This window comes from Peromyscus leucopus, chromosome 7 (assembly GCF_004664715.2).
Source record: "Peromyscus leucopus breed LL Stock chromosome 7, UCI_PerLeu_2.1, whole genome shotgun sequence".
In the NCBI taxonomy this organism is placed as follows: domain Eukaryota; kingdom Metazoa; phylum Chordata; class Mammalia; order Rodentia; family Cricetidae; genus Peromyscus; species Peromyscus leucopus.
In genome coordinates this window covers 1,887,725-1,914,056 of record NC_051069.1, presented here as the reverse complement: position 1 = coordinate 1,914,056, position 26,332 = coordinate 1,887,725, and the positions used below count along the sequence as shown (strand labels likewise).

The following is a 26,332-nucleotide window of genomic DNA, read 5'->3' as shown; positions in this document are numbered from 1 at the left end:
AGTAAGAAGACTGAATTGAAAAGAATGTAAAATTTTACAACGGTGTTCATTTTAAAAATCAGCATTTTCTTTTGGAATATTGGCAAATAAGTTAATGCAACTCTGGAAGATATTGACACACATTGGTTAAAGCATTCTGGCCTTTTCTTTTTTTTTAAAAAAAACAGGTACCTTATATGTTATAGGCAAGTTTTGCTAGATAACAGTTCCAGCCCAGCCTTAATTTTGAATGTGTCTTTTTTAATAGTCTGTAAAACAGTTAGAAATAAAAATAAAAATAACACTTTTTGGAGAAGCAATTTAGAGATGGTAGATAATTCCTAGTTATTGTTGGTGGGATGAAGGCCAGCAGGAGGCTGTTGAAATAGTGTATTTTTGTTTTTGTTTTGTTTTGTTTTGTTTTAAATATATGTCTGCATGATAGATGTTTTTGAGAAAGAGCTATAGAAACCAGCTACTGGCTGGAAAATTAAATTCAACTGTCTTGGTTTATGAATGTACAGAAAATATTGTCTTAAAAATGCACCTTAAAGGTGAATTCTCACTTAGTAAAAGAATATACACCAGGTGTGATGGTGCAAACCTTTAACCCCAGCACTCAGGAGACAGAGTCAGGCAGTTCTCTGTGAATTTGAGTCAAGCCTGATCTACAAAGTGAGTTCCAGGACAAGTAGGACTGTTACAGAAAAGAAATCCTGTCCCAAAAAAAACAAAACAAAAAACAAAACAAAACAAACAAACAAACAAGAAAACCAAAAGACTAACTGATAATTTAAACAACAAGGGTGGAACAAACCCAGGAATCATTAGTTGGATATAGAAATCCTGGGGATTTGAGTCTTAGGACAAGAGGTCTCCCCTAGACTGCCAGAGAAAAGAGTTTGATTACAGAAACTGTTACCTGATTGCAACAATATTTCTTTTTACTTGGTACAGCTTGGGAGCTTGAGAAAAAAGAGAAAAACCAAAACAAAACAAAAAACCCATTAACCAAACATTGGCTTTGTCTTGGAGGCATCCACTTACTACTGTAGACAGGTGTGCCATTCCAAGTAGTATAGATGGACATAATCAGTGGGTTGGAGTATTCCTCATGCATTTCAGTTGTAAGTTTTACAATTCATAAGTTCTGTGTTAGTTTTGTGTTGCTACTTCAGATTAAAAAAATAAACGTTTAGAGGAAGGATTTAGTTGTCTTATGTTCTGGGGTTTTAGTCAATGGTTTGCTTGCCCTGTTGCTTTGGGCCTCTGGTGGCAACAATGAATGTGTCATGATGGGGAGTCTGGTGAATACTTTTCACCTATGTCCTCCGGGAATCCAGAGAAAGAGACAGAAAGGGTCTAGATCCCATATTTTCTTCAGTGCTTGCTTCTAGTGACCTAATTCCTGCTACTTTGTTTCACTGCCTTTGAGCACAACAGGTAGTCAGGCCTTCAGCTAATACTATTCCACTAACAGGTATAATGATTATTTTTTAATTGACATTATTTAAATGGCTGATTGTCTCTTTAGGTCCTGGTATATAGTGGTGAATACTGCAAAGTTCTATCCTTTTGGACATCAGTCTAGTGATTCTGGTTATAATTGGTCACAATATAACAACATTTGCCCTGTTGCTCTGACTCCCATGATCCCCTGCCTGCCAGCACTAACCCTTTGTTCCAAAAGCCAGGGTAAGGAAGGACATGCTTGAGCTAGCTCTCTCACCTGTTTCCTGGAAGATGAATGTGATGTGTGTGCTGCTCTTTCCACCTTCCCCATACTTCCTAAACTGGGTCTGGGGTTGGGGATAGATCATAGGAGAAAAGGGGCCCTGTCCACTGGAACTGAAAAGGAGAAGCCTTTGGAGTCCTTCCCTACCTTCACATTCTTCATCCTTTCTTCTCTTGGTCCTTGTTATTTGGGCAACTTTGGAATAAATGCAAGTTTTCTTAGTTAAGGAACATGCCCCGTGATAGGATAACAGTTTTCATATATTATCTGTCTGTGGAGTTACTGTATTTTAAATTCAGTTCATATTAAGGGTTGCATTATTTGATTGGATTTGTTGATCAATAGCTCTTTACCAGATTTTAGAACTGCTTTTGTCTATTAGAGTCATGGCGAAGGCTCTAGACCATAACTGCATAGAGGTGCTGCCTTAATGGTGGTGAAACTGCCAGAGTGTTTGGTGGCTGGTGGTGCTGGGCAGATAATTCAAACTGTAAATAGCCTGCCTTAGTAGAGTGGATAATTGAGAGTCAACTACTTACTTCCTGTCTGAGGTGGTGCCACAGTGTATGTGTGTATGTGGTATTTATATTTGTGTTTCCTATAGCAAAACAAAAGCAGGAGGTTTGTATGCAGAGGAACTGGAGGAAAGGCAGGAGCTCTAAAGCCGATCTTTGTTTTAAACTGGCTAATGTTCTTCACTCATTGCTCATTCTTTTGAAAGAATCACTGTTTGGCCTTTTCAGGGAACCGCAGTGCATCCTATGATTTTGCATCTCAATGAGGGCTTATTCATTAGTTGAACAAAGGCTTTTTCTAGAAATGAGGATTATATTGTCAGTAATTTTAGAGAGAAAATGTCATTGTCCGTTTTTGTAGTTAATGTGGTGGCCAGGGAAAATGGTCTCTTAGAAATTTTAGAAGTATACAGAAAAACTTTTATACTTGGCCTCCCCCTGTCCTTTTTCTGTCATGAGAATTTTATGCTGACAGAATTTGAAACATATAATAGTGTTTTGTTGCTTTGGAATTTTACTTTTATCCTAAAAAGATTTCAGAATAATTTATGTCTTTATCTTATGTAAAATATAATTTTCAAAGAGATAAAACACTAAATGTTTAAACACTAATCTTTGTTTATTTTAAAATTACAGTTTATTAAATAATTCCCTTATTTTTCATTTTTTATATACATTGATAACATTAGACGTTTTAGTTTTTTGACAAAAGTCTTTAAACATTAGAACAGTTACAATTTTTTTTCCATTGATTATTGAGGTCGCTTTGCAGAGTTTGAGACGTTTGTAGGATCAGTTTTTTGGCCTGTACAAAATAAGGTCTGCCTGTTGCTAACTATATGTGAGTGAAACTGAAAATGGACTTTGGAATAGGATGGAGGTTCCAGGCTGTATTGGGAAGTTAAGGCTGCCGCTATAAGTCATAACTTTTGAATGAGAATAGTCCTGGTTACCAGGGGTATGGGGAAGGAGTTGAATTTAAAAGGGATTTGGTGTGGGAGTCAAGGGAATGAGATAGGGGACAAAGGAATTAAAGGTGAATGCAGTGAGTAATTGTGATCCTTGATGGCATATAAAGTGAATAAGTAGGAGGAAAATGAGAGTGCACAGGACGGTAGGCATTGGTGAATTAAAAGTTTTTTTTTTTTTATTTTAAATGGCTGTTGGGTCTAGAGATTGTCTAGACAGGTAATGATGGACAGAAGATAGGATGCTGAAAGTTGAGGTTGTAAAGGGGTTATTAGTGATGAGAAGTTCAAAAGTAGAAATGTGGACTGGAGACAAGATCTAAATATACTGGAGAGGTCATCAACATCAGTGTTATAGTTTCCAAGAATTATGATGGGTGATGTAAGTGACTTTGAGGTGTCAGATTCCTGTGGTACATGGAATAGTCTATGGTATAGTCTAATGCTTTAAAAAAAAAAAAAAAAAAGCTGTGCGGTGGTGGCGCATGCCTTTAATCCCAGCACTGGGAGGCAGAGGCAGGCGGATCTCTGTGAGTTCGAGGCCAGCCTGGTCTCCAAAGTGAGTTCCAGGAAAGGCTCAAAGCTACACAGAGAAACCCTGTCTCGAAAAACAAACAACAACAACAACAACAAAAAACTAATGCAAAGCAGAACATGGTAGATAACCCTGTGTGCTTATTGAAGTGTGTGTGTGTGGGGGGGGGCAGATAATTATCTTTCTACTAATAGGTTGCCCTTAACTTGATGATGAAGGTGAAGATGCTCTTGACCTTTGTCAGATGATGGACTTTAGAGGAGCTGATTTTATAAAAACATTGATACTCTTTTGATTATAAATAGTTGTAATCTTTTCACAGTGAAGTAGGGGCAAGGCAGTTTTATACTAATTCTAGGCTGCCGTCTTACTCAGGAGTGACAACCTGTTGGTTCTGTTAAGTTTTACTGACTTCCCCTCAGTTCCTGCTGATGGTATCTCATATAGGCAGTATGATATACTCTGAACACTGGCACATACTTGACTACTATATGAAGATTAGAAATGCACTGTAGTATCAAGTGTATGTAACTGTACACAGTGTTACAAATAGATAATGTTTATGTATATAAATGTATTAACTCATATCTTTTGTCAATAAAGAAGAAAGTAAAATGCCTAGTAGATATTATTTGTTAGATTATTTTAGGATTAATGATAAAATACCTAGCTTGCATCCATAACAATGTATTGATGAAAACCAGTGCTGGTCATAATCTCAGATAACACAGTCCCAGACACTGAAATATCCTTCAAGATCAAAATCCTTGAAGTCTAAAATAGCAAAATTTATATAAATGAGGCATAGTAATGTATAACAGGTAGTCCTTAAGGAGGCCGAGATAGGGGAGTCCAGTTCAAATGTTTGTGGCTAGCTTGTGCCAGCCCTGCCACTCCGCTCCAAAGCCTAAACAATTAAAATCCCAAATGTTGATGTTCCAAAAGATAACTCTCCAAAACAAAGATTCTCTTCTGTGTGCATGTGCATGTGCGTGTGCGTGCGTGCGTGCGTGTTGTACAGAGAGCTATGTGTGAGGAGTAGAAAGGCATATTTTAGGGAAGTGATATCTTGCCATATGGCAGTCCCCAAAATTTCATTTTAAAATTGTTTCCCAGGTGTGATGGCTCATGCTTGTAATCCTGGCACTCAACAGGGTGAGGCGAGGAGAAGGATCATGAATTTAAGACCAGCCTGGACTACATAGTGAGTTTTGAATTAGCCTTAACTACATAGGGAGACCCTGCTTAAAACAACAGAACCAAACGAGGCTGTTTTTTGGTTTGCATTTTTATTCATTTTAGCTGATGAAATCACCAGAGTTTTAAATGAATTAATGTCAGTGTTGTTGCTGGGCTGGTTTGAAAATAATTATGTGCAGTGTAGGATAAGAAGACATTTGTTCTACAGTGTTGCATTTTGAATCACAAGTATATCATATGCCAGTTTTGTGATCTCTATATGAGTGGGTGCAGAATGGATTTCCCGGTACCAAAAAAGAGTGCTGGGGAGATGACTCAGTCAATAAAGTGCTTGCTATGCAAGCGTGATGACATTTGAGTGGATCCCCAGCATGCATGTTGTGGTAGTTGGAATGTAATTGGCCCCCATAAGCTCATAGAGAGTGGTACTATTAGGAGATGTGACCTTGTTGAAGTAGGTGTGGCCTTGTTTGAGGAAGTATGTCACTATGGGGGCAGGCTTTGAGGTCTCCTATGCTCAAGCTATGCCTAGTTCAGACCATTTCCTGTTGCCTGTGGGTCAAGATGTAAGAACTCTCAGCTCCTTCTCAAGCTGTCTGCCTGCATGCTGCCTTGCTTCTTACCATGACAGTAATGGACTAAACCTCTAAAACTGTAAATGAGACACCCCTGTTAAATGTTTTCCTTTATAAGAGTTGCTGTGGTCATGGTGTCTCTTCACAGCAATAATAACCCTAAGACACATCTAATAAACTAGATCAGACAATTTATACTTGTAATCCCAGCACTGGGGTGGTAAAACAGAAGGAACTCTGGAGTTTGCTGGATAGATAGTCAAACTGAATCAGTGAGTTCCAGGTTCATCAAGAAAGCCTGTCTACAAAAACAAAACAAACAAACAAAAAAAACCAAGGTGTGTGTAAGTGGTGGGGTCAAGAGAGATGACTCAGTGGTTAAGAACCCTGGCTGCTTTTCCAGAGAACCCAGGCTCTATTCCAGTACCTACACAATAGCTCACAACTGCCTGTAACTCCAGCTTCAGGAAAGCCAGTACTGTCGTCCAGCTTTAGCAGGCATAGGCATGCAAGTGGTGCACAGACATAATATGCAGGCAAAACATCTATACACGGAGGGAGGGAGGGAGGAAGGAGAAGGAAGGAAGGAAGGAAGGAAGGAAGGAAGGAAGGAAGGAAGGAAGGAAGGAAGGAAAAGGTGGAGAATAATTGAAGAAGACCCCCAATGTCGACCTCTTGTCTCCACATGCAAGCACACAATATATATCACATATACACATACCACTACTACCATGAAATAATACAGAATCATGGGACAACAGTAGGTGCAGAAATCTAGTAGGGAATGCTCCTGTCTACATATATAGACTTTAGAAGAATTTTAAAGGAGTGGTACCACATGACCTAAAAGACAAACAGGCAACTATTCATCCCTATGTAATACTTGAACATAAAGATAATGTTGTGAAAGTCAGCTAGCTCTCATATGCTTCCTCTTTACAGTAGCTAGTCTTTCTCTGCAGTGTACTTTTTCATGTGTTGAACTTCGAGTATTTTTCATTTTTGTTTTTTCTACTGTTTAAAATTTAACATTATTTTCTGTAATTTGCTATACTATTTATTACAACTTTGTAATATTTATAATACCTAAAGTAGAGTTTTAGACTAAGTCTAGTTTTATTTTATGGAGTTTGCAAGTTTGACTCATGAAAATACATTATAAGCTGGGCATGGTGGTGAGTGTCTTTAATCTCAGCACCTGAGAGGCAGAGGCTCTCAGGTGTAAGTTCTAGGCTAACCTTCTCTATCTAGCAAGTTCTAGGCCAGCCAGAGTTACTTGTTGAGATCTTGTCTCAAAACTAACAAAACCCCATAGCATTGACTTACTATATGTAAACATTGTGTGTGTATGTATTTATACATATATGTACATATATATATGAACATCATCAAACTATCCTCATTTAGTGAAGAATTTCTGCATTTGTGAATGATAAATTTCTTTTGAGAGCTTGACTGTTTGAGTAACTGCATACATAATGCTGTCCTATTGTGGTTTTTGATTGCTCTAATCAAAAGACTCAGTCTGTTTGTAACTGTATACTGGATGCTTTGGATTCTGAAACCGTATACATACAGTTGCCAAGCATAGATAGGAGTTTTTATATATTCTACCTTTTGACATACTTCTCTGTAAATGTAATTCATATGCTTACCATTCTTGGATTAGTGTTATTAGTAAGCCAGATTGTTAGTATTTGCAGATGTATGTATTTTATTGCCTTGTTTTATTGTGCAAAGTGGCTTGTTTAATGTTCTTTTATGGTTTTATATGTTTTTATTTTAAAAGTGTAAATAAAGCTGGGCGGTGGTGGTGCACGCCTTTAATCCCAGCACTGGGAGGCAGAGGCAGGCGGATCTCTGTGAGTTCGAGGCCAGCCTGGTCTTCAGAGCGAGTTCCAGGAAAGGCACAAAGCTACACAGAGAAACCCTGTCTTGAAAAGACAAAACAAAAAAAACAAAACAAAACAAAAAAAGCCTTAAGGAATTTTTAAAGTTTTTTTTTAGTAGTGTGTGTGCATGCATATGTTATTCATTTATTTATGTTTATGTATTTATTTTTGAGATAGAGTCCAGTCTATTATGGGTATGGAGCTTACCAAGGAGGCCAGACTGGCTGGTTAGCATATAGAGAACATTTCTTTTTTTATTTTTTTATTTTTCAAGACAGGGTTTCTCTGTGTAGTTTTGGTGCCTATCCTGGATCACTCTGTAGACCAGGCTGGCCTCGAACTCAGAGATCCGCCTAACCCTGCCTCTCAAGTGCTGAGATTAAAAGTGTGCACTGTGGTGATATTGTGTCCCCCAAAATATTGTGCACACTAATAAATTTATCTGGGGTCAGAGAACAGAACAGCCACTAGACAGACATAGAGGCCAGAAAATGGTGGCACTCACACCTTTAATCCTAGCCTTTTGGAGGCAGAGATCCTTCTGAATCTCTGTGAGTTTAAAGCCACATTGGAAACAGCCAGACATGGTGACACATGCCTTTAATCCAAACGAAGTGAGCCTTTAATCCCAGGAAGTGATGGCAGAAAGCGGAAAGGTATATAAGGCATGAGGACCAGGAACTAGAGCTGGTTAAGCTGCAGGCTTTCGAGAAGCAGTTCAGCTTAGATTCATTCTGGATGAGGACTCAGAAACTCCCAGTCTAAGGAAACAGGATCACCTGAGGAATTGGCAAGGTATGGTGGCTGTGGCTTGTTCTGCTTCTCTGATCTTCCAGCATTCACCCCAGTACCTGGCTTCAGGTTTGGTTTTATTAATAAGACCTTTTAAGATTCATGCTACAGTGCGCCACTGCCGCCCGGCTCGAAAACATTTCTTATTCAAACCATAGCATCATTCTTATGTTACCAGGTTGGAGTCTATTGGCCTTCAGAAAAAAAGACCAGGGACAATCAGGGCTAGTTACTTCAGCTAGAACTTGGTTGTGTGTGATACTTTACTTGAAGGGAAGCTATGAAGTTCAGTCTACAGACATTGAGGAATAGTTTGGTCAATGACTTTCAAATTGCTTTTTTTTAAAAAAAATAATGTTTTGATTTATTATTAATTTTATAAAGCAATTATAATTGCTTTTTTAAAAAATTTATTTTAATAATAGTTTTTAAAAGTCTAAGTGATTGATATAATATAAACAGTCTTTGAGAAATATGTATTTTATTGGACAGATCATTCTTACCCAACTCTAGCATACACTTTTTTAATAGTAGGTGCTCTTGAGGTATAAAGGAAGGGACTAGGTTTGGGAGATATTTAAGGAACATTATTGTGAAACTTGCTGCAAGTGATTTAATCACAGGGGTTCTCCTTTGAAAATCTTAATTTCAGTAGTCACTTATTTGGGAGTAATGCTGTCTGTGTGCTCTTGTATCTGTCCTCACGTCTGTCTGAGCGTGAGAGGGAAAAGTTGAATGTGGCTTAGGATGGGAGGTGGGGTTGTAACAGTTTTAGACACTTCATAATAAATTAAAACTATAAGCACAGCTCTTTGGAGGAGAGTGTCTAATTTAGTTCTGTAAGAATGGCATCAAATGTTGAATATTTTTCTTCATTAAACTTATATTAGCCTAAGATAAATGTTAAAATGAGAACTTACTAACTTAAGTATTGACACTGTTCTTAAAAATTTATATAGAGGCACCATGCACTGATTCACAAAGGAAAAATACCATGGCATACTAATTGAGTAATGATCGCTCATCATACTGGAGCAGGAATTTAAAAATTTAAATACCACAGTTTATATGGTAAACCATTTTGTATGTCAGTATTCTTAGAGCTTTTGTTTTTCAATTGCTTCTGTGGTTACTGGCTGTCGTAGTTACTTTTCTGTCACTGTGAAGACACCATGACCAAGGCAACTTATGGAAGAAAGAGTTATTGGGGGTGCACAGTTTGAGAGTGAGTCCATGACCGCGATGGCAGCGAGCATGGCAGCAACAGGCAGGCGTGTCTGGAGCAGTGGGTGAGCGGTTACATGTTGGGATGACAACCACAGGCAGAGAGAGGTCATGGGGATGGCATGGGCTTTAGAAACTTCAAAGCCCACCCCCTAATGACACACCTCCTCCAACAAGGCCACACCTCCTAATCCTTTCCATTCAAGCTTCAAACAACCACACCAGCTAAGCCAGCAGCAAAATCATCATCTACACTGTTGTCTTCTGAAAAATAGAATGAATAATCTTTTTTGTTTTACTTAAAATGTTTTGATATTATAATTACTACATTTCTCACTTCCCTTTCCTCCCTCCAAACCTTCCCATGTACCCCTCTTTGCTCTTTGAAATTCATGACCTCACTTTTCATTGTTATCTCATGCATATATATATATATACATATATATATATATGTATATAAATATACATTGCTAAATATAACCTGCTCAATCTGTATAATGTTACTTTTATACATGTTTTCCGGACTGATCATTTTGTATTAGATAACCAACTGGTGTGTTATTATTCCCTGAGGAAGACTATTTCTCCTGGTCTCAGCATTCCTTAGTTGCCTATAGTTTTTTGCCTAGGGTTAAGACTCTGGGCTTTTCTCTATCCACCTTGGCATATGTATTGATGTCATCCATGTTCAGCTCATGTTTGGGCAGTTATATTGGTGAAACTTAATGAGTGTAGCTTCTCACATTACTAGGAGACACAGTTTCACAGCAAACTCCCTGATCATCTGACTCTTACAATCCTTCTGCCTCCTCATCCTCAGTGTTCCCTGAGCTTTAGGTGTGGGAGTGTTTTGTAGATGAATCCACTGGGACTGGGCTCTAACTCTGCATTTTGATTGGTTGTGAATTTCTGTAGTGGTCTCTGTCTGTTGCAAAGAGATTTCCTTAATGTGGGGTACAGACTACACTTACTAGATATTTAAGGACAAATTGTTGTTAGGAATTATGCTTTAGTAAAGTAGTAGTTATAGATTCTCCTCTTAATATCCATGAATGCACTAGCACTGAGTGGCTAGCTAGGTTTCTAGTACTGGGCTTCCTTCGTGTTGAGCAGGCCTTAAATCCAATTAGAGAACTGTTGGTTACCTCCAATGTATATGTGTTCCCGCTATACCCTTAGCGTTATTTTGTCATGCTGGTCGTTGATGTGGTTTATAAGCATCATAGCTAGGTAGGGCTATTGTTTGCCTCCTTCATTTGTAAGCTTCATGGTGCCTTCCGGTATCATAAAAGTAGTAATCGAGAAGGAGGCATTCAGTTCAGTTCCAGTTCAGGGGTCTCTGGACCTCATTTCTGAAGTGCATGGTATCATGCAGCAATAGAGACTCTGGGAACAACCAAGGGCAATAGCAATAGGCTATATGTTTTAGGAGACTTTTGGACAATCCTGACCAAAAATTCAAAAGAGGGCTTCTCCTGTTTGGTATTGGGGGTTTTTGTTCTGTGGTCTTTGAGAAAAGTTCACTAAAACTATTTAAGTGTATTTATACACAGAATTACATGTATTATAGGTTTTTTGTTAAGGTGCATAGTTAATAGTATGATTCCTTATGGCATTTTCAGACATTCTTGTTGTTATTTTTCCTTCCTTCCTTCCTCCTGTATTTACCTTCCTCCCCAGCTCCTAAAGAGCCCACCTTTTCCCATTTCCCTGTTAGATCTTTTGTATCCTGCCCTTCCCCTTTACCCTTTTTCCACCTTCTTAAGGAGCTCCCCTTTTTCCACTTCCTTGATCAGATCACCATACCCTACTATTACCTTCCCCCCAATCTTGGCAATGGTTGCATTTTACTTTCCTGGTTTCTGCAGTTACTGCTGAGGCACTTTCCAGTGCATACTGTCCTACCTGTATCCTGGCATTTTATTTTGTCACATCTCTTAGTTGTGGTTATTGGATTGGATTGTAAAATGTGTTTGTGAACTAAGGAGAATCTTAATAAGAAAGAAGTTTGTAGATTGTTGAGAGAGTAGAATAAACATTTAAACTCACTTAAATTATAGTTTATTTGAAAACAAAATCAGCTTAGCTAAGGATAAATTAATACATGAGGGAGAACAAATGATAAAATAGTTATTAGTTTGTATAGCATACATTTGAATTATAATGGGATAAATTGAAAATAAATCTTTTTTATGCCATGGAATATTTTTGGAGGACTCTTTATCTGAGGCCAGTTAGTATTCATAGAAGGACCCCTAGCCAAAGATAATCTTATATTGACCTGTGCTCAGATTGAGGGAATATGTACATTTGTAGTGTAGGAAATTTAATGTACTAAAGGGACAGTTATAAATAAAAAAATGAGGTAAATTGCAGTTTTAAGATGCTCTGATTATCTAAAGTGGGAAAGTTAAGAACAAAATAATTATATTTTGTTTTTGAATTCAGAAATTGTCCAAAGATAAAAAGCTAGAACCAGGATTCAAGTCCCTAGCATAGGTGCCTTTCTCATGAATGTTCACTAAACATTTATGGCCTTCATTAATTATGATATTTAATTTTTAAAATTTATTTCTATTTGGTGTGTGTGTTGCCTGCATATGTGTCTATGCACCACATCTATGCCTGGTATCCAGAGGCCAGAAGAAGGCATTGGATCTCCTGGAACTGGAAGTACAGACAGTTATGAGCTACCATGTGGGTACTGGGAATTGAACCAAGGTCTTCTGGAAGAGCAGTAAGTGCTCTTAACCACTGCACCGTCTCTCCAGTCCCAAATTAGGATAGTTAACTTTTCATTGATAAGATGCTGGCTCTATCTAAACATGTAGCAATGATGTTTCTTGTCTGCTTTAGACTATCCCCATAAATACGGCCCACAGGGGGGCTGTGCAGATCACTCCGTCTTTGAAAGGATGAGGAAGTACCAAATGACTGGAGTAGAGGAAGGAGCACAGGTAAGGATTTCAGCATTTGTTAAACTTAAGACATGGAAATGTACTTGGGCAAATGTTTCTTCTTTTCACATATGTGTTCTAGGCATTATGAAACAGTTATACCACTGTTGTAAAATATTTATACTTGTTTAATGCTCAAAGAGGCCATGCACATAACTTAGCAGTAGTAAAGAGGTAGTGCTGGTCACCTGTTTTAAAACTGAGAGTCCTGAATCTTTACAAAAGCCAAGATGATGGATTACTCACTCAAATAAAAGCTCAGTGCTGTTGACATTTAAATTACACATTGATCTTTTTTTTTTCTATTTGATTTTTTAGTCATAAATAGTCTAGGCTATGTTACCATGCCCCTAAATTTTTATACCATTTGAGTGTCTAAGCAAATGCTAGATAAACACTCCAGGAGAACAACAGACTTTAAGAATATGTGAGCCGGGTGGTGGTGGTGCACGCCTTTAATCGCAGCACTCGGGAGGCAGAGGCAGGTGGATCTCTGTGAGTTCCAGGCTAGCCCGGGCTACAGAGTGAGTTCCAGGACAGGCTCCAAAGCTACACAGAGAAACCCTGTCTCCAAAAAACAAAAAACAAAAAACAAAAAAAAAAAAAACCAAAAAAAAAAAAAAAAAGAAAAGAATATGTGAAATTACCCATGGTAGTGAACACCATGCATCCCAGTACTTGGGAGGCAGGGGCAGGATGAAAATGTAATGAATGTGTTCTCAAGTTCCTAAATTTTCTGTGAATAATTAAAAGTATATTTGATTTTGTTAAGTTAAGGATTGTGTAGTTACCTCTAAGTTAACTTCTTCCTCTAAAATATAAGAATCTAGAAAGACTGAAAGGAAAAGTATGTAAGAGATAAAAATTACAAACTCTAATTATTAATATCAAAGTAGACTTCAGGCAAAAAAAGCATTAGTAAAATAAATACATTTTTAAAAGATTCAGTTCTCTTGTGTTACAACATTATACTATAACTTCAAAATATATAAAGCAGGGCGTGGGGCTGTAGCTTACTTGGTAGGTACCTGTATTCCTAGCACTTAGGAGCCCAGGCAAGATATGAACTTCAAGGTCATCTTCAGCTCCGTCTGAGTTTAAGGCTGGCCTTGCTGCATGTGACCTTGTCTCTGAACAGAAAGATACAGCTGAGATTGACTGAACCAGAAGGAGAGGTAGAAAGGCCATGTGACGGAACTTTCAGTTCACTTCTTAGGGACGGTTGAATAGAGAATAAAGCCCAATAAAGATAGGGAAAGTCTGAATTATATGATTAATAAATTTGACCATTTATGTTAATTACTCAGCTTGGAAATCACCTTCATACTTAAGACTAACTTAATTTAAATTTCTTCCTCAAAAAATATTTTTGTATTGGAGCATTCAGGTTTTTCTCCTAAAGTTAAAAAAAAAAGCTGTATATGCAACTTTAAATGTAGCTAAGATCAACATAAGATTGACACACAAATCTTTTATTATGAAATAACATGATTATAAATATGAACTATAACACAAACTTGTACATATGAAATACTTTTCAGTCATTTCCAAGCTGAACAGACTGGCACCACCTAGAAACCACCTAGATGAAAATCTTGAGGAAAATAGTATTAAAGGCATGCTTCCTCCAAATGTACTCTTTAGGACTGTAGCTTTTTAATAGTATTGATTTCTCCATCCCCCATGACTGGGAATTGAATTTAGGGCTAGTTCATGCTAGGCAAGCACTCTGCCACTGAACTATATCACTAGCCCAGTAGAATTTGTTTTTACCTATAATGGCACTTAAAATTCTTTTTCAAAATTGTGTATCTTTATGGTATAGTCTCTATAGTATAGATACATAGAGAATAAAATGATTATAGTAAAGCAAATGAACATATTCATTATCTCACTGTTATTCCTTTTTTGTGGAACATAATACAGCATTTAAAGTTTATATAAATTAGCAGGGGGATTGTCAAGGGAGAAGGAAAGTATAAAATGTGAATGTAAATTTGGAGTTGTGGCTTAAAATTTAATTCAGGTTCTGTGTGGCTATCAAATTAGGCCTAAAACGATGTTTTTGATGTTGTAAATGTTTCTGAGTGTTTAAATTCAACAGTAGTGGCAATTCATTAAAGAAATACTTCCTGCTAAATCTATTAAGTGATAACAATATAGTGAAGAACAAGCACAATGAGGTTCTTTTTTAAAAACTTATATTCTAGTGGTTGAAGTGATAGTGATGAGCTGGGGACAGAAATTAAACAAATAATAAATGTAAGGTTGCCCTGTATAAGGAAACTAGGTGAATGGTTCTGTGAAGTGATCTAATGGGTGAACTGGCAGTCTCTCCGTCTGAGAGAAGATACTAACCGGATCAAGAGAGACCGCATAAGCATGTACAAAGAATGGCAGGAGACAGGCAGGCTGTGTTCTAGAGAATCATAGAAGGCTTCTGTAGTTAGGCTTTGGTCATGGGGTCTTTTCTGAAAGCAGCATAGAAAAAGAAAATGTTTGGTTGGTAAAGAGATGCTGTGTGCTACTTATCTCATGGAACATATGCAGAATTGAGAGCTTTATCCTTGGAGTATTAGAAACTCATTGAAAAATAGTATGCAGATGAATAAGTACATTTTCTTTTTTTGCAAAGATTATAGTATGAAAACCAGTTTAAAGTCCAGAGATGGTAAGTAGCTTTAGCTGGAGTGTCAGAGCCATGGAAAATGTCTAGACTCCTTAGGTATTTAGGAGTTTGGTAGGACTAGGTTGTAGATGGGAACTGAAGAAGATATTAAATTACTATGCATGACTATTGACTTACTTTACATTTAAATGAATATGTCTTTAAATACACTTTGAAAATGTTTAAAAAGGAAGGAATTGCTTGAATAGTAAGTTATCTATGTGGAGAATATTATGGACAAAAGTGATATTTATGCATAATTTCTAAATATTACCAAATGTAAGTGACATATTTGTACATATTTATTGTGTGTGTGTGTGTGTGTGTGTGTGTGTGTGTGTGTGATGATCAGAGTCCTCATTTTCCATCTCCCCAGGTTTTACTACTTTTTGTGTGTGTTAAGAATTCTCAATCTCTTTTGTTTGGGAGATTGTCATTAGCTGCAACAGAGCAGAGTTGCCCTACTTAGCCATAGAGTACCAGAGCATGGCACTCCTCCTCTTCTAGGTTTTGGTGTCCACTAGCTACCCCTCACGTTCCTGCCTTTCTTTCTAACTTCTAGTGGCCCCCATTATACTAATGGCTTTAAAAGTACTTGCAGTATTACATAGTCACATGATATGGTGGTGATATGAAATTGTCCAACATATGTATTCTAAACTATAAAAACCTATTATTGTGAAACAAGCTAATTACCAGAAATGACTCTTGACATACAGGCGCGTCAAGAGGAGCATGCTGCTAGTATTGGTCCCGAGCTCCTGAGGAAAAAGCGCACAACTCAGGCTGAAAGAAATACTTGTCAGCTCTATATCCAGACAGATCACCTGTTCTTTAAATACTATGGAACACGAGAAGCTGTGATTGCCCAGGTACTTAAGTTACTCACCATGTTATGAGTTCTCCTACTGTTTCCTTATATAAAAGTGAAAGAAAGTATACAGTTTGACTTGTGCCATGGGGAAGTCGGTAAACTAAGTGCAGAGGACATGGATTGCTAATCAGAAGAGAGATAAAGGGAACAATTTCCTAAAGTTGCTGATGACACTGAACGTAGGCTTTTGTTATTATTTGTTTTGTTTTGATAGGAAAGTGTTTTGGACTTGGGGCTGGCCTCATGCATGGTAGACAATTATGATACTTACCTTTGAAAACAGTTCCATCTTCATTTTGAATTTGAAAGAGAGAATAGGAATTTTTCCAGTAAGAAATGTATAATTTCTGTTTTGTGTCTTATTGTACTTACTTAGCATTTTCCAAGTAAAATTATTATTTATAGTTTTTCCCTGCCTTTCCCCATGAGAACAAGTCTTACTTTCTGGCCCAGGGTGGCTTGAGTTCACTTTGTGCTGAGGCTGAAATCATGGTAATCCTCCTGTTTTCAGCCTCCTAAGTGTCCTGGGATTACAGGTTTGCTCTACCACACTACCTATGGTAATGTCTATTAATCCTTATGAAAATAGAAATGTTTGAGGGTACCCTTTAAAATGTCTTTTTATGTTGAAGATACCTAGAGAAAGTTTGTTAAATTTATTTTGACTCAAAGGATTTGAGACTGAGAAGATGAGGTGCTGTGGTATAACTGGTGATTGCATTTTGGTGGTGGGAATAGACAGTGAGCATTTAAGAAATCTGAAAAAATACAAGACTACAGTAAGCTATAGTTTGAGGATAGTGGAAAAATGGGGAGAAATGAGAACATTCAAAGGGCAGGGAACAGCTCTGTAGAGAGACAGTGTAAATGGAGAGGGACGTGGGTATTCTTAAATGTGCACTGCCTTTTTTGAAGAGAAAGTGCCCTTCAACATTCACTAAGGATTACAGTCATGAAGAAAAGGGACCCTTTAAGGAGGAGTCACCATTTGAGGAGGTAGAAATAGTTAGAGAAGGGAAACTCAAAGGTAAAGAGGGAGGAACTCCTTTAAAGCATATGTAATCAAAGGTAAAGAGGGAGGAACTCCTTTAAAGCATATGTAATTATGCCTGGAGAACTATCTGAATCCCCACATATGAGAGTGGAACAGGAATAGTGAGAAAACTGGATTAGACATTGGGAGCACTGAGGCCAGGCATGTGAGTTTAGGATGGACCCTTTAGCCCTGCCTTCCTGTTCCTTAGAGTGTTTATTGGTATAGACTGCTTTTGAAATGTTTCCATTAATGCTACTTCTTGACCATGTTCTGTGCCTTCCCAACACATTTTGGAAGTATATGTACATATTTTTACTTAAATGGTAGCCAGGGTGCTATTTTGTAGATGAGTTGGAAGGTTGCGTGCAGAGTGGTCAGAGCCAGTGCTTAGGTGGGAGTCAGCTAAGTAAACAGACACCTCTTGAGAACTTTCATTAAATTTATTTCCTTTTAGAATTTAAGTAGATGTAATACCCGTTTTATATTCAGATTATCTCCCTCCTATATACCTCGCTATAGTAAACCTTTATTAACTTATAGGGACCTTCTCTATTTCATTTACCAGTTAATCCCCAGCCTCTGAAACAGTGCCTAGTACATAGAAAGTAATCAACAAATCTTTTGGAATTTGTGCCAGTGCAGCAACAGAAGGACTGTTGTTGAGAAAGGAATGCATGTCCTGATAATGTTAGATTCTTGTAGAAAGTGTTTGAGTTTTAAGGACAAATAAAGACATTTCAGGCATTAAGGTGTATAAAAAAGGAGGGGACATGGGACTCTGCAAGCTTAATTGATGAAGCAGTTTTTAATAGGACTGAAGTAGGGGGTGCACTTAACTGATTGATTCATTGGTTGGTTGATTGACCAGAGCCTGGGAAAAACAGAATATCCACTCTGCCCTAGCTCACTCATCTTTTCCATTCTGTTCAACATATAGTATACACATTTTAAAATTTAAGTGTGTAGCATAGTTCTTGGTGTTACAAGGAAAAATTAATAATCTTTTTCATATTTTAACAATGCCTCTAAAATGTTTTGTCTTCTTTTTCAATTACCAGATATCCAGTCATGTTAAAGCAATTGATACAATTTACCAGACTACAGACTTCTCCGGAATCCGTAACATCAGTTTCATGGTGAAACGCATAAGAGTAAGGAACTCTAGTAAAGACATTTTAAAAAGTAATATGGGTGCTGGAAAGATGGGCTCAACAGTTAAAAGCACTCATGCTCTTTCAGAGGACCTGGGTTTGGTTCCCAGCACCCACATGGCAGCTCAAAAACTGTCTATAACTCCTGTTCCAGAGAATCCAATACCCTTTTCTGGCCTCCATGGGCACCTACATGCATGTGATGCAATTACATACATGAAGGCAAAACACACATAAAACAAAAATAAATAAATCTTAAAATTAAAAAATTTGGTAAGGACCAAGTTACAACAAAAGAAAATACTTGCTTTTTATTTGATCTGTATACATGAAATAACATAGTAAACATAATTTAAATCATATCTACTCTTGTTGCTTCTCTTACACACACGCATGCACACACGCACCGCACGCGCGCGCACATATACATACAGAGTTTATGATTTAAGAAACAAATCTAGGAGTCTAGGGAGATTGTTCAGTTGGTAAAGTTCCTGCCATAAAGAACCTGAGTTTGGATCCTCAACCCATATAAAAGCCAGTTGTGGCTCCATGTATTCATAACTTCAGTACTGGGAGAACAGAGATAAGCTGATCTCTGAATTGCTCATTGGCTAGTCAATTTGATGAGCCCCAGGTTCAGGGAGCAACTGTCTCAAAAATGAAGTGGAGAGCATTAGAGGAAGACTCCCAGTGTCAACCTCTGACCTCCACATGAACATATACACATACCACTACAAGAATCAAATCTGCAAGGACTCAATCTATACTACAATAGAGGTAACAGTACTGCTTTTGTCTGATAAACACGGTTCGACTTTCCCCCTTTTTTATTACTAGCTTTTTAAGGTTTGCCTTGTGTGTGGTTGTTTTGGGTGTGTCCCTTTTGTTTATTCTAGGACAGAGGAAAAATACAGTGTTTAAATTAGAAGTTGGAGAAACAGTTATAATCTTGAAAATTTACAGCTTACAATGTCACGTGTCAGGTTTTGAGACGTACTCTAAGAAAGAAAACTGTTCCTCTAAATTTGGCTATGGAATCCTCTTCTGTGGTAACATCATTTGTAACTCTCAAAACCTATTGTACAGAACCACAGGGTTCTGAATGTAATCTCTTGTCATTTCTGTTATACTGGTGATAGCTAAAATTGAATCTAAATATTAGATATATTAAAAATGGGTAGTTAATATTTAAGTGTTAGTGATTTTAACTAAAATGATAATCTCAGTTACAGTCCGCCAAGCTGCCATATTCTTCACTGATACACACATTATCTTCACAGTACCAGTAATTTTACTAAACTCTACCTTTCCCCAAGTTGTTAGATATTCACTATTTTCTATTGTATTTTATTGCTTTGGAAAATTACTGTTTCAGTTTATATGTAGATAAATATTGAATCACTGATAAAATAGGCTAAGTAAAGGATTTTCTGAATTTCTTAAATATATGTGCATATCTTTTAAGATTCTAATTTTTAACTGGATATACCTGGGTTTTAAAACATTCACCCTCTTATAAAAATTTTTACCATAAGGTTTCTTTATATTTTCATAAAATGACTTTATAACTATATATACTAGATATTTTTAGTACATATGTAGTTTATCTAAAAACAGCTGAAGGTATTCCTTACTTTCAAAGGTAGTGTAATTAGATTTTGCATTGGTTTATCTCAAGGTGCAATATGGTTTATATTATATGAGTCACTTACAATCACTAGAAATCCTTAAATGTGCAAGTAAATGTGAAAAATAGTTTGAGCATTGGTTTTACTGGCAAAGCAATAAAATGTAACATAATAGAAAATAGTGAATATCTAACAACTTTGGGGGAAAGGTAGAGTTTAGTAAAATGATTGACACTCAAGACGTATGTATCAGTAAGAATATGGCAGCTTGGAAGATCATAACTGAGATTATCATTATCAGTACTTAAATATTAACTACTTATTTTTAATATAGCTGACTAAAATTTAGATGCAGTTTTTAGTTATAGCTAGTATAACAAATGTCAGAAAATTATTTCTATATGAAGTGGATAAAGGCACTTTTATGCTTTTATGCATGGGTTGTTATAATATATACTTACCTGATTTTGGATAGTTTTGTATTAAATGACTATAACCAACTGTGTACAGTTAATTGATACTTAAACTGGAAGTTCTGAAGTGTGTCCTTAGATCATTATTCACAGTGGTGTTTAATCCTGCCTCTGAGCCTCTTGGTTTCTGGAGGGTGTAGATCCTAAGAATCTGTAATTCTCACTGTATCAGTTATAGCTGGCCTTTCAGACTGACTGAGTTTGCCTTCTAGAAAAACATGTACTTTCATATAGATCTTTTCTAAGATCTATTTCCCAGTTTGTGGCGTGGTTTCCTGGGAAAGCAAACTGCTCTAGGATGTAAGAGGATAGGTGGGAGTTGGTGGAAGAAGCAAGGTTGATACTTGAAAGTGTTGTTCAGTAAAAGTTTTGTGTTGATTATTCTTCAGATTAGGAAGGAGGGACTGTGGAGGAGAGCAGTAGCTAAGCATTAGATAAAAGATTTGCAGGAACAGTTTAAAACAGTAAGAGAAGTTGAAAGGAGAATTCAAAATTCTTGTGTATATCCAAGAAAACAATGAATCAAGAAGTTAGTTGGGTTTAACTCACGTGCAAGAAGAACCAGAAAATCTGGCAAACTTTGTCTTGGACTCCATACTTATTTCATGTTCTAGTTATTATCTGGTGATGAGGTTTTTGTAGAGCTCATCCCCATTTGTAGAGCTCCCATAGTAAGACTTGCTGAGACAGTTGAGTTTGAGAAACCATACTTACTTTACTAGAACTTAGAGAGGTACAGTGTCTTTTCTCTATGGCTTTTGTTCAGGAATTTGGCAGATCCTTGCTGGGAAATTTAACATCTTCAATTTCATTTTCCCTGCCCTGCTTTTCTTTTCTTCTTTTCGTTTGTGTGTTTATGGTTTCTGTGGCCAGTTCAGGACTGTGCAGTTCTCTAGAACCCACAAGAATGTTGTCCAGGTCTATGTGGGAGGAGGTGGGTAGGAAACAGCCAATAGTAATTACTTATTTAAATTACTGTTTTGGATTTTAGATCAATACCACCTCTGATGAAAAGGACCCTACAAATCCTTTCCGTTTCCCAAATATTGGTGTGGAGAAGTTCCTGGAGTTGAATTCTGAGCAGAATCATGATGACTACTGCTTGGCCTATGTCTTCACAGACCGGGATTTTGATGATGGTGTTCTTGGTCTGGCTTGGGTTGGAGCACCTTCAGGTAGATTGTGTGATAATGTCTTAATACTCTGAAGGAAAAGCAACTTTGGGGGGCAAGACTAGGTTTTACTAAGTGTAGGAGAAAACAGTACCTATACAGGACTTTAATTCACATAACCTGAGTTAAGACCAGATACACAGCTGGGCAGCAGTGGTGCATACCTTCAATCCCCAGCACTCGGGAGGCAGAGCCAGGTGGATCTCTGTTGAGTTCAAGGCCAGCCTGGTCTACAGCGTGAAATCTAGGACAGGCACCAAAACTACATGGAGAAACTCTGTCTCGAAAAAAAAAAAAAAGACCAGATGCACAACAATGCAATGGTGGAATAGATGAAGCAGTTAGCAGTTTTTTATTTTAAAAAGAATGTACGAGTTGACCTTGTGGTGTACACACATGTAATCTCAGCTCTCAGGCTGAGTCAGGAGGTTTGGGAAGGTAAGTTCAAAGTCATCCTGTGCGGCGCGCTCCTCGGCCAGCGAGGAAGAACGACCACCATGCGAGGATCCGTCTCAGAACACACTTTATTGGAGCGCCTCTTGATCAAGGGAGAGTGGGAGGTGAGGGGCCCCGAGGACTAAACTGCAGCTGCTTATATAGGGAATCAGGCAAACGTGCCGTACTGTGATTGGGTCCCGCCAGAATGCTAGCACGGGGAGCCACGGGATAGGCTGAGGACATAAGGCCAATTACCATACTCGTGCATCATAGCCAAATATGGAGTTGTTTACAGCTAGGCTACCAGGAAGCCAGCGCCATCTTTGAATAGCGGCTCCCTACAATCCTGTACTGCATAGGGAGACCCTGTCTCAACTAACTAAGTAAATAAATAAATAAGTAAAAATTTAAAGAAGAAAAGAGAAATATGGAAAGTACCCTGATTTTGGGATTTCTAGAAGCTGACACAATTTTGTGGGAAGAAGTAGTATTTGTGACACTCTAAAAGGGAAACCTACATTTTCCCACAAAAGCTAAATGCTACTAAATTCCCCTGCTGCTTGGAATAGGGCCAGAAAGTCAAAAGGGCAAAACTATGCTTTTACTTTGTGAAAAGGAGAAACAAAACAAAAAACAAACAAACAAAACAAAAACCCTTATAGTCTATTCTGTTCTGCAGTGAGAGAAAGAACAGAAAAACTCTGGTCAGAAGCAGCAGATAGAAAGAAAGCATATCTGGTTTCCTCTGGTCTTTATTTTTACAGCAGAGATGTGCTGCCTGAAAGGCAGTCTAGGCGGCAAGCTCTGTGCCACGTCCGGCTCTATTGGTATCATCCATGATCACTATGGAGATGGGGTCCATCACTGACAAGGTTGAGATGAGTAGTCCCCATTCCATTACAGTGGGTTTGCGGGAGCTGTTGACAAATTCAGATTTACTCGCTGAAAGATGGGTAGAAAGGTCCTCAGATTCTTTGGATATGAGTTTGGATGTATGGAGTCTGAGTTGTTTGTAAACTTTGAAGCCATAAACAGGGATTTCTCCTTTCTTTCTTGTTTGTTTGTTTGTTTTTTGAGACAAGGTTTCACTGTGTGACCCTGGCTGTCCTAGAACTCACTCTGTAGATCATGCTAGTCTTGAACTCTCAGAGATCACCTGCCTCTGCCTCCCTAGTGCTGGGATTAAAGGCATGTGCCACCACCACCCAGCTGATTTCTGCTTCTGATGCCTCATTTCTGTTTAAACAGAGGCAGGTGGATCTCTGTGAGTTCAAGGCCAGCCTGGTCTACAGAGTGAGTTCCAGGAGAGCCAGGGACACACAGTGAAACCCTGTCTTGAAAAACCAAAAAAAGAAAAAAGAAAAGAAAAGAAATGATTTTTCTTTACCTGGTATAAAGCATATCTTTCTCATTCTTTAGTGTATTCTGTGATTTATTTTTTATATTTTATATTCTTAAGTAGTGTGCTTTATTTTACATTTCTTGCTCTTTCTAAAGCAGCCAACAATAAGTACCCTTATTTGTATTTTCAGTGCTTTTTTTTCTCATGTTGTAAAATATACTGGATTCGTGTATCACTAAAGTACAAATTTATGTCACAGACTGCTTGTCCTCCTGTAGTATTGTTTTAGTCTTTCTCTGTGGCAGTCTTCTTTTCATGTTCCTTGCATTGTGACAAGTTGTTCAGCTCTTTCTCTCCCATGATGTTTCAGATTTTATAAATTCTATTCTCTTTTCCCTTCAAATAGCTGAAAATTTTTTTTCACAAAATTAATGATATCCTTTTTCCTATTAATTAGTAAGTATTATAAAAGCTTGGGTATTTATTTGGATTTTCTTTGCATATTTTCTAGATAGTCTCAGGTGAGAAATGGTTCTCATCCTGTGAACCATAGCTAGCCATGCTTGCATCACTGGAGACCTGGGAAAGAATGTTGTGGTTCACAAGCTCCACCTGTGGTCCTTTGAATCAGGAACCCTTAGTATTAGTTTCAGCAGTCCTTGTTTGGACAAGCCTTCCAGAAAACACTGCTGCACACTAAGTGTGAGATTTTTGTCTCTAAAGCTTACTCACCAAATACCTCCAGAGCAAACAAGATTATTTCAGATTGGGAACCTGCTACCATTTCACATTTTCATTTAGAGACTGTGGTTCATTTAAAAATGCCTGTAATCCTAATGGAATCATGAGTTCAAGGCCAGCCTTCACTACCTAGTAAGACCTTGTCTCCAAAAGAAAGGAATGAGGGGTGGGAGGAGAGAGGAGGGAGGGGGAGGGGAAACTGCAGTCAGGATATAAAATAAATGAATAAATTTATTTTTTTAAAAAAAGGAATGGGCCGGGCGGTGGTGGCGCACGCCTTTAATCCCAGCACTCGGGAGGCAGAGCCAGGCGGATCTCTGTGAGTTCGAGGCCAGCCTGGGCTACCAAGTGAGCTCCAGGAAAGGCGCAAAACTACGCAGAGAAACCCTGTCTCGAAAAACCAAAAAAAAAAAAAAAAAAAAAAAAAAAAAAAAGGAATGGGGGTAGGTGGATACTACAGGAGCTTGACCAACTTTCTTGAAATCTTTAGATAACTTCCTGCCTTTTACATACATAACTGCTTAATTTTTTATTGTTTCTTGAGAACAGTTTTTAGAGTTATAGAAAAATGAAACAGATGTTATGGCGAGCCCTACACACACACACACACACACACACACACACACACACACACACACACACACACACACCCTGTAATGGTTTTAAAGAGTGCTGTTTGGCTGGGTTGTAAGATGTCCTATACTGATGTCAGATGATTTTGTTATGATTAGCTGGAATGTGGGGAAAAATGACATTTTTTCCCCAACCTTTATCTTCATTTTTTTCTTCCTTCTCTGCTCTTTTTCTTTCTGTGTTAATAACCTTTCCCCTTTATTTCAGGTCTAAAATACTCTCTAACTTGACTATTAAATCCCCAGCTCTGGGTCTTAGAAGACTTTTTCCAAAAGCTCTTAGAGAGAGGATAGGCAGAGATTAAAGGCCAGAGTAAGGGAAGGAAGGAGTCTTTTCTCTCTTGTCTCAGTTATCTTAATACAGGGTACCAGCCTTGAAATAACACCAGCAGCTTTGTCCTCTTAACTGAACTAATTTTGAATTTGATATGCACTTGATTTTTACAAGGAATGTTGTATATATAATCTACTTGATTATCCCGGGATAATGGTTCCTGCTTCCCAGTAGAGGTTACATTTTACTGCCTGTATTTTCTTCTTTCTTAAGAGAGGAAGCTGAACACAGGAACTCTGTTATACTTCAGCATTATAATGTAGAGTATTTGTTGAGGCTCTGTGGGAATAGCAGAGGCACTAAGAGCCCTGGGCGCTTGCCTACTTTTTTTTTTTTTTCTTTCTTTTTATATATACAGTCTAGTAAATTACTTTGCATCAGATTAATTTATATTATAATTTATTTTCTCTCCTTTTGAGACTATCTTTTTGCTTATGTCTTGTGTTTGTTGTTACCTTTTTCTTTTTAGATAATGCTTCACAGATGACTTACTGAGTTTATAGTCTGTTAGTATTTCTTAATCTTTCATTTTTATTTGGTCTAGGTAATCTTTGTTAATTCTTTTATTTTATTTTATTTATTTATTTATTTTGGTTTTTCGAGACAGGATTTCTCTGTGTAGCTTTGCTCCTTTCCTGGAACTCGCTTTGGAGACCAGTCTGGCCTTGAACTCACTGAGATCTGCCTGCCTCTGCCTCCCGAGTGCTGGGATTAGACGTGTGCCACCACTGCCTAATTCTTATCCTGTTGTTTAGTTGCCCTAAATTTAATTTATTAAATTCTGAAGTAATTTCACTAGTCAAAAACATAGTAGTGGAGAAGAAGTTACGTTATGGGTAATTACCACAGAGTATGTATGTAGCTTGTGAGCTGCAGCCTCTTGGCTGACCCAGTTGATGCAGGAAAATGAGGGCTGAAATATATTAATAGTAAGTTTCTTGTCTTTAAGTCTTTTGTTGTTTTTCAGGTAATCTCTTCTTTTTCTTTTGTGCTGGAACCAGGACATCATGTACCCTACTTCTTACTTAAGGCTTTCTTGCAGTAGAGTGCTGCTTTAGGTGTCTTTGATAAAACAAAAACAAAAGCAGTATCTTCCCAGTGAACTGAGTTGACTTGGAGATTCACACTTAAAACTATGCCTTGCCATAGTGGAACCATCAGAAAGGAGCCTGGTTCTCAAACAGAGATATACAGGGGGAGTTGTCAGTGGCAGAGTACTGGCTTAGCATGTGTAAGGCCTAGGGTTTGATCTACAGCACCAGGGAAGAAAGTCAGTCCCAAACTCAGGAAAGATTACTATACAGTTTTCTTCAGGGTTAAACAGATAACCTGTTACCATTTGATACAATGGTTTTGTAACAAAATAAATGCTATTTTGAGATGGAGGGTTCACTGTACACAGGCTGAGCTTGAATTTATGTTGAACTTGGGACCTTGTTGCAGGTTCCCAAGAATTAGTGCTAGGATT

General features: G+C 37.7%; 1 protein-coding gene across 1 annotated transcript in view; it reads left to right on the top strand.

Moving 5' to 3' along the window:
- The window catches only part of Adam10 (ADAM metallopeptidase domain 10), a 109,637-nt gene that overhangs the window by 54,301 nt on the left and 29,004 nt on the right, over positions 1 to 26,332 (top strand). Inside the window, exons 5-8 of the mRNA XM_028865669.1 lie at positions 12,272 to 12,372; positions 15,760 to 15,912; positions 18,009 to 18,101; positions 21,197 to 21,380. Coding sequence (XP_028721502.1) covers positions 12,272 to 12,372; positions 15,760 to 15,912; positions 18,009 to 18,101; positions 21,197 to 21,380 — 531 coding nt within the window. The remainder of the gene's footprint in view (positions 1 to 12,271; positions 12,373 to 15,759; positions 15,913 to 18,008; positions 18,102 to 21,196; positions 21,381 to 26,332) is intronic.